Source organism: Musca vetustissima, unplaced genomic scaffold (assembly GCF_032173495.1).
Source record: "Musca vetustissima isolate MV318-11 ecotype Yass unplaced genomic scaffold, APGP_CSIRO_Mvet_v1 utg6570, whole genome shotgun sequence".
NCBI classification, from domain to species: Eukaryota; Metazoa; Arthropoda; class Insecta; order Diptera; family Muscidae; genus Musca; species Musca vetustissima.
In genome coordinates, this window is record NW_026873795.1 from 116,493 (window position 1) to 126,398 (window position 9,906).

The 9,906-nt window shown below is 34.9% G+C and overlaps 1 protein-coding gene across 1 annotated transcript in view; it reads right to left on the reverse strand.

Annotated features, from left to right (window-relative positions):
• Nucleotides 1-7,634, reverse strand: part of LOC133328163 (protein obstructor-E-like) — a gene marked incomplete at its 5' end in the record, with an annotated part of 57,811 nt that extends 50,177 nt beyond the window's left edge. The window contains 2 exons of the mRNA XM_061536722.1: nt 413-601; nt 7,398-7,634. Coding sequence (XP_061392706.1) covers nt 413-601; nt 7,398-7,634 — 426 coding nt within the window. The remainder of the gene's footprint in view (nt 1-412; nt 602-7,397) is intronic.
• Between the last annotated feature and the right edge of the window lie 2,272 nt (nt 7,635-9,906).

Genomic DNA, 9,906 nt, shown 5'->3' on the forward strand with positions numbered 1-9,906 from the left:
TGCTTAAATCAGGTCCCTTAGAACGCCAATATTTGGCTTTAGACGGAATTTAGAAAAAAATTACGTTATATCTCTACGCTGCTACCGATAACCATAACTATTTTCGAGAAAAAACAAACTAAAATTTATTACAACTTCTAAATTATTCCTCATTCACTTTAGCCAGACGCCAATGCCAAACTAGCTCACCATGCCGTTACAAATCTAAGCAAAACCGAAATCAAAACAAATATCATGGGAATTGCCTAATCGATTAGAATTTGTTTGTTGCTTTTGTTTTACTTTATGCGATCGTCTAAATTAAAAATTCCCACATCATCGTATGGAATGACATTGTAAGGTCTCTAACTCCAACCAACCAACCATCGAAAACGCTTAGCCTAAACAGTAGTCACCATGGAGTTATACTTACGATGTTTCTGGCAGCCATCGACATTTTCAGGCCAATCACAGCTGTGGGCATTCTCATTGTAGAGCAGACCGCCAATGCATAGCTGTTCGGTGGCAGTGCCATTCCAACAAGTCCAATAACGTGTACACGATGTTTCATGACCAAATATACCATACAACCAGTCGCAGTGTTCCGTTGAAATTGGACCATCTGTGGACGAAAAAAGAAGAGGAGAAAAAAATACAAATGAAATAGAAACAGAAGAACACAAAAATAACACATAAAAAACGTAGAATTATAATACAACAAAAACCACCAATACTCTTGGACACAATGGTGACCGGGTGACATTCACAATGTCCAACGGCGAATGATGGTGACACCATCATCCTCACCTGAGCGACCACCAGACTGAGATTAAAACCTGACTTCATAAGAATTCCAACTGGAGTGCGAGTGTGAGTGTCATCGAACAATATTGAGGTAAACAAATGTTGTTGCTGTCGTTGTAGTGGTAGCAATCACAATCGTAATGTTGTCGTAGTATGTATCAGTTTCATAAAAACATTTAGGTAAATAGATTTCCAGTAGAACATCGATCCAAATTGGCCAATCAGGAGTACGGATGGCGAGAGTGATAGGGGGACAGGGCGAAATAACAACATTCACAAAATGTATCTGCCTGAGAGTGAAGAATGAACGAATGAAGAACGTACATGCAAAGTGCATTCAATTGAATGTTTTTCTGGTTCGGTGATATGTTGTGGTAGTTGCTTCTGCTTCTGTAGTTATTGACCAAATGTATGCCAGCCATAAATTGTCTCTTTAATAGGTTTGTTGACGTTGTTGCTGATACTGCTACTGCTACTACTTATACTGCTGTTCTTGATGCTGTTACTCCTGGTGAACCTGTTTTAACCATTGGAGTCGGTATTTGTTGGTTTGTCCAGCAGCAGCATCACCCGTTAGCAATTGCCGTCAAGGCGAAGACAATGCACAGTGTTTAAATTCCCAATGGAGCATAATGTTCAGCATTTCTATTAATGTTATTATCTTGGAGACACAAGAATAAATGTCAATTTAAAAAAATAGTAGTGAACATCTCAAAATGAACGACAAATCGATAGGCGACTAGCATGCAGTCACATATGAACGCAAAACGTCGGCGATACAGTCCACAGTTATGGACCAATCGTCACGAAATTGTGCATGTTTGATAATGATCGATTAGTTTTAATGGATGAAATGGACCAAAAACTTTATTTTTGACTGTTTTTTAGACGCTCTAAGGTCAGAATTATGACCCGAACATCTCGAAATTTAACACAGAGAGAGAGAGGATTCTGACAAAGGAATTTGTATGACTGTTTTGGTGAAAATCGGTCTATTTTTTCACAAGACTTTTTGTGAAAAATTGAAAAAAATTGCGTATGTATATATTTGAGCCTGAAGCTATAGATCCATAAATTTGATAGTATATCAAAGGAGTGTTTGACCTTTAAATTGATGCCTATTAAATTGGTGTACGGGGTCTAAAGAGCGCTGATGGCTAAGAAATTTTGCATTATAATCAGGTTATTGTCAAGGACGACGTTTATTATTTTCGATGATGGTCAGAGGATATTTCGGGGATGAAATAGAACGAAACATTATTGTTGTCTGTATATTCGCTGTAGGTACCGCAATTATAAGCCGAACTAACTAATTCTAATAACTCCCATGGTAATGAAGGTTAATATTTATAGGGTCAAATGATGGCGCAGAGGAGTGTTAACATCTAATCGGCCATATATCCCGAAATATTTCCCAGGCTCGAAATATATATATATATATAATGCATCATATATATGCATAACAACCCGTTATCTGTCAAAAAAAAAATGGTTCGGGATGACCTGTTTATTGATTTGTCCATTATCGCAGCGGGTACTTATATAGCCTATTTTCTATATAATGAAGTTTAAAAAAATATTGGTAATTTGTAAATTAAGAAATGGTTGGTGCGCAAATCGATATGACATAAATAGGGTGACTATTTTATGTCACAAAATTGGACACCTTCGGACTAAGAGTGATTCTCAAGATTCTAGCTTCAGGCGTTTCGTCTGGGCGTTGATGAATCCTTAAGTCAGCCAGTAAGTCAGTCAATCACTTTACTCTTTTATTAGTTGAAATATGCTCCATATGGAATTATGCACCCGTGTACTATTTTTTATACCGGTCCACGTTTAGGCATAGCTCCCATATAAGGGTACCCCCAATTTTCGGTATTTTGGGGTTCTTGACCATGTTTTGCAACCGAATTCGCTGAAATTTGGTACGTTGGGTTCTTATTGGGTACTTAATGTCTCCACAAAAAATTATGAGTATAGGTCCACTTTTTCTTGTAGCCCCCATATAACGGCACCTCCTAATTTTCAGTATTTTGGGGGTTTTGCTCGTTTTTTACACCGAATTGGCTGTAATTTAGTATTTTGAGTTCTTAATAGGTTCCAAAACTCTCCACAAAAAATTATGAATATAGGTCAATTTTTTCGGGTAGCCCCCATATAAGGGTACCCCCGATATTCGGTATTTTGGAGTTCTTGAGCGCGTTTTTCAACTGAATTCGCTGCAATTAGGTATTTTGTAGTCGTATATGGTAACAAATCTCCCTACCAAACATGATTTATATTCGCCCCCTTTTTGGGGTAGTCCCCATATAACCCCCTTTTTTATATTAAAATGGTTATCTAATTTGTTCCGCGTTTTAGGTTTGGTTCTAAGAGTCTGTCGTAATCATTTAACCCGGAGGATATCGAGATAAAGCTAGAACGTAAGGTTCGATAATGAACTATACATGAACTATAACCCGCATTTAGACCTAGCCCCTGTGTGGGAGGTATCAGAAGGAGTGGACCGATAGTCCACATCTTCGAACCTGAACTAAGTTTGGAAGTAATAATAAGATAGACACAGGTTGGATGAAATCCACTTTTTGGTATTTTCCCTATATTTTCATTTCAAGTACCTGTCAGTATATCTATGGTGGAGGGTATCCAAGTTCGGCCCGGCCGAACTAACACTTTTTCACTTGTTGTCTCACTAAGTTTTTTTTTCTAGTGAAAAATAATCAATACCTAAGTACTCCGCCAGACTGAAAAAAACTTTCCTCTATAAACATGTGTAAAGAAACAATTCTATAGCCCTTAATGGCTCTTATTTTCTATAGAAAAAAATACTAATACTAATATTTTCTTATTAAAAAAAATGGGCAACACTTAAGGACTTAAAAAAATTGCCAGGATTATTTTTTTTTTTTTTTTGACAAAACATGATCTTCTCTCTGAAAAAATTGTAAGGGAAAAAATGCACAGCTCCTAAGACTCTTTTTCTTTATTATTGGAGTTTATTGAAAATGTGATATAATACAAAAATTTACTAACGGTTCGTGTTAAATTCGAAACGTTATTAGGCCGTTTGCAACACCTCGTTGTATTCACTGGAGAAATCATAAAGTTATATGTCCTCAATTTGATATTTTTTCCTATAACTCCTCTTGCGAACATAGGGCTTCCACTAAGCACCGCCATCGTACTCGGTTAGTTGTCGTTATTTTTTCATTATTCCAAGGTTATTTTGTCTTAGTTCTTAAATTATTGTCGCAGGTGTTTCTTGGTCGATCTCGATTTCTTGATCCTTGGGGACAAGCGACATTCTGGTTATACTATTGAAATTTTAATTCTGGTGTTAAGCCAGACTATTCTGCATATGATCATGATGCATCTGTTTATCAATACCTGTAGCATTTGCGTGATGGTATTTGACATCAGCCACTGCCGTATAGCAGAATCGGCTTTATACATGCTTCGAATATTTTATGCTTGGTTTTCCTGGATATATGTGAGCTTCTCCATACACCTTGCAGTCGTCCGAATGCTGCTCTCGCTTTTGTTAGCATTTTAATTACGTCTATTTCTGCATCACCACTTCTATCGGCGTAATTAATTGCCTGGCCTTGTAGAATGGTGTTTGCCGTACTGGTGGCCTTTGTTTTCTTGATATTAATCTCAAGCCCAACATTTGGTGCTAGTCTCTCCAGATCTTCTCTTTTTGACTGCGTTTTAGATATCTTGTGTGAGCGAAGGCAGATATCATCCGCAGAGTCTAAGTCTTCGAGCTGTCATGAGAGACTCCATGGTATGCTTTTCTCTGAGACTTCATTCATTATGCCATCCACTACAATTACTTCATCCAGTACAGTACCTGTTGATGTAGCTTCCATATAATTGTACCCTCAAATTTTGGCATTTTAAGGATTTTGCTATGTTCACTTTGATATTTTTTCTCTTGGTAACGATTGATCATGACATAGCAACCATATAAAAGTTTCGATGGATTTTAGGTATTTTGAATGTGCATTTCATGGTGGATTTTTTAAATATAATTATGTATTCATTATCCAAAAAACATAGAAATTGTTTTTTAAACTTTATTTTTATAACCTCAGCCTCAAGGGTGGTGGTAACGATAATTATCGAAAGGAGTTGCCGATTTAATAATAATAATGAGTTTTGTGGTCAATAGCAAACCCATTATCAACCACCATAAACATCGTATTTGTACTCCATTGATTTATTCTCTTCGCAAAAGGTGTATTCAGCTCTTGAAACAGGAGCTGTTGGTTACACCAATAGGCGTGGATTTTTTAAAGAATATTTTTTCAACGACCATCAGCAATAAGCGTGGATTTTTAAAAGAATATTTTTTCAACGACCATCAGCAATAAGCGTGGATTTTTAAAAGAATATTTGTTCAACGACCATTAGCAATAAGCATGGATTTTTAAAAGAATATTTTTCCAATGAATATTAAGACGTAGATGTGTTAAAGAATATTTTTTGAAGGACTATAGCAGGCGTGGATTTGTTAAAGAATATTTTATGAAGGACTATAGCAGGCGTGGATTTGTTAAATAATATTTTATGAAGGACTATAGCAGGCGTGGATTTGTTAAAGAATATTTTTTGAAGGACTATAGCAGGCGTGGATTTGTTAAAGAATATTTTTTGAAGGACTATAGCAGGCGTGAATTTGTTAAAGAATATTTTTTGAAGGACTATAGCAGGCGTGGATTTGTTAAAGAATATTTTATGAAGGACTATAGCAGGCGTGAATTTGTTAAATAATATTTTTTGAAGGACTATAGCAGGCGTGGATTTGTTAAAGAATATTTTTTGAAGGACTATAGCAGGCGTGAATTTGTTAAAGAATATTTTTTGAAGGACTATAGCAGGCGTGGATTTGTTAAAGAATATTTTATGAAGGACTATAGCAGGCGTGAATTTGTTAAATAATATTTTTTGAAGGACTATAGCAGGCGTGGATTTGTTAAAGAATATTTTTTGAAGGACTATAGCAGGCGTGGATTTTTTAAAGAATATTTTTTGAAGGACTATAGCAGGCGTGAATTTGTTAAAGAATATTTTTTGAAGGACTATAGCAGGCGTGGATGTGTCCGTCAAATATATATTTTGCAAATATATATTTTGCAGTCTGGTCACGTATTTCACCCACTCACAAACACACACAGAAAACCATTTAGCCGATAAACAGGATGTTTACACATGCGAGGTGTTTCAAAAGTGCTTTGAGGATTCGGAAATGGAAAGGAGGACCATTATAAAGGGGACATATTATTATTGACTAAGTAATAATACTTAAAAAATCACAAATTATGATCCCTCTTTTGGGTAAGTCTCAGATTTATTGTAATTGGAAGGGTCGGACAATTGGATTGGAAGGGTCGGACAAAACAATTTTCATGAGTTATGATATATATATATTTTTTTTTTAGAAGATTTTTTTTCATCTGAAAGACCACAGGATAATATTTTTTGTTTAATTTACTAGTGGATATAACCTTTAAATTTTGTGTATTTTGATTCGAAGTGTTTCTGGATAGATTATTACTCAATTTTCTACTATAAAAAAACCTTAACAATTTGATCTATGGTATCATATTATCTACCTCGATAGTGGCTTATAGAATTGTTTACGTAAAAAGATGACACATCCAGAGTAAAGCCTGCGAGTCTTTTTTCGTTTAAAACTCCAAAAAAAGAAAAAATATTCATAATCCCAGATTTTAAATCCACTGTGTAAGTGGTGGTGTCCACCACTCGACCTCTTGGCATTTTTCAACATAACCAATTTTCTCTGAACAACATATTTGTCCATTCGAATCATGCCAAATTCCAAGCAAAAACGAAAAAACTCCAACGTATGGCAGTAGAAGAAAAAAATGTGTTTTGCACAAATCTTTGAAAGCAATTCACCAGTGAGTGGTCCATGAGTAGTAGAAGGGTAAATGGTAGCTAGAATCGATGGATAGATGAATTGAACTGTTGTCGTCTTGTTAGGGGGCTTCAGTGAAATTGTTGGTATTTTGAACGACTTTGTTGTTGTTTGTGTTATAACTGGTATTTGCCGGTCACCTAAATAATGCTGGAATCAAAAAAAAAAAAGTATACTCCATCCAATTGACCATAGGTTCATTTGTTGTACATCATAGAATAAAAAATGTAATACCTATGTGAACAGCAACAACAACATCCAGTTTACCAAATTAATCTATTAGCACAGCAATTTTCTAAACGAATTGAGTTTTTTTTTGTATGTATGTCCTTAGTTTTTTACAATTCTCTTCTCTTTTTTAGTTGGGTTAAAATGTTTTTTCTTCGATTTTCTTTTCTGCCGAATTTTGTTTTTGGGAAATTGCAAAAAATAGCTCAACATTATGACCATAATTGGATTTTATGATTAACTTAGTATTGCTTTTTTTCTGGAACAGCTGTAAAGGACTCGAAAAACATAACCACTACACACAAATACTTCTTCTTTAATTTTGATTCTTAAATCTTAAATATACGGCTTAAGAATTAAAATGTACTCTTTAAATTCCCTCTGCAAAAAAAAAAAAAAAACAAAAACAAAAAATGGTACTGTTCTCCCTTGTGATACTTACTCGCCATTTGTTTGTCCTCACAATAGTTGGCACGCCATGGATAATCACAGCCTTCCGTTACACCACGATGTTTGCCAGCAAATACCAAACCATTTGGACAATCGTACAATTCCGGTTGATTGTTGACACATTCCCAATAGCGATCACAATAGGTGACATCACCGACCACACGTCCTTTCACTTTACATGGATCCTCCTGATTTGGTTTCAATTGTTGAGCCAGGGCACCCGAACAGACTATTTTTTGAGAGAGGAGGAAAAGAAAAAAGAAACTTTTAGTAAATGGAAACAAGTAAAAAAAGCTTAAAGAACAAAATATTGTAAACGGTTGTTTTTATACTGAAATAAAAAATAAAATAATAGATGGCGTTCAATACATATCTCCAACCTTGATTATGAAAAATATCAGTTTGAGTAAAGCAATTTTGTACTATGAAACATGATTACAAATTAACTTTACGTGCTTATAAAATCTTTTTTTCATAACCTCAGCCTTATTTTAATATTGGTATAATGTATCATTTTTCCGTCTAGTACCTGAACATTTGTAAATCGCATATGAAGCGAACGGAATGTCCAATTTAATCGATACTTTGCACATCGTTATGTTTTTATCTTGCGTGGATAATGTAAGGAATTTCGTCTAGAATGTTTTTGTTATGTTTGAAATCGGTTCAGATTTAGATGTAGCCCTATATACATTTTAGTCCAATTTTATACAGGTGCACCATAGATCCGGTTCGATTTGCACTATATTTCCTTTAGATTATTTATTGACCTGTGTTAAGCTGAAATCGGTCCAGGTTCTATATTTATGTCATATAAATGGTGTACCAAATAACTAAAGTTTGTCAGATTGGATCAAATTTGTGCACAACGTACAGAATTGAACCTAGAATAACGTGTATTGAATTTTTTAATATGTAGATATAACCGCTAAATATTTACGTCTCAGTTCATGAAAATTGTGCACCAAATAATAAACGTTTCTCCGATTTTGGATAGCGCATGGTGGTGCAGCATACCCAATGTAACTCCACAATTTCTAAGGAATATTTTCATTACATAATCCTAAGTTTAATATTTTTATGGTCTTATTTATTAAATTTGGCACACTTTCAACCAATTTCAGTATAATTTCATTAGGAATATCATCACAGATCCGATCCGAAAGCTCGCCTAAATTTGTAGAGGCTGATTGGTACTGTCCCACCTGTCTCTTTACGATTGTCCACAAATTATCCTTCGGATTGAAAATTTTGCTCACCAATATATTCTTTCACGATTTTAAACGTGTGTCTTGAATCACGGCCCTGATCAAAATTACTTCTTCTACATGATAGGCGTTCTTATCTACCAAAATCCGCAGATATGACTCTACAAGGCATTCAATAGACATCTTTCACTATTATATTATCAATTTTGTTTTGCATCGGTCCAAGGTCCTACAAGTTAAGGCCAACCCATACCATGACGATCCTCAACCGTGCTTCACATTGCGCCTTCGAATTAGTTTTCATCAGCAATAATGTTTATCGTCGAATTGAAAACTTTTCAATTTGGATGGGAAGGATCCGATCACACGCTCTCAGTCTACCACTGTTCAACATTTAGGCACAATTTGTATACTCTGACATTGAATATTTTTCCGATAATGCAGGTTTTTTGTTTTTTACTGCTGCTATAACCAATGACGGGAAGGGTTCTACACGCCGTCTATCGACTAAGAGGTATGACGAGTATTAACGAAGCAGATTGGTGTTAAAACGTATTAATTTACATTTTCCATTTCATTAGACGTGGGTCCACACAACATAGAACCGTTTTGCGGCCGCTAATCTGACGTGCAAAAGCGAGTGCATACGAGTTAATTCGCGGAGTTACAAACTCTTGGGGCCACATAAAGATATAATACCCTTACAACATAGTTTTGTAGAGTATAAAAAATATGTCCGGTATATTTGAGTTTGTCAAAGTATTATATTTATTTTCAATGAACTTGCGGGAAATAACCTCAAACTGTATTAATTTAATTTGTCATAAGCCAATTGCATGCCATGTGTTTCCTTTTTTTCCAATATTCGTTGAAACTGTAACCATAATACTTTTTCTTAGCAAAAAATCTAATAACATTTAGCTAATTTCGTACATGTGGGTTAACTAAAAACAAGCTTTTCCTAATTGAATTACTCAGATTGTTAGGATTGAAATATTTCGTTTGCCCTAACCATTTGTTATTATTTTCTGCAACAACAACAACAAAAATACGTAGACTTTTCTTTGATAAAGAAAATTTGAAACTAATTTCCGTAAAACTTTCCTAAGTTACTTACACCATAACTGCTTATGTGTGTTGGTGTCCATTTGGATTTATGGTCAATTTATAAAAGAAAATGTTGTTTAGATTACCTGTAATTTAATACACTTTTTGCCATTGCGTTATATGGCAGAGATTATTTTTTTCATGGAAGTTTATTTGGCTTATTTGCAAAGGGAAAATATAGTGTTT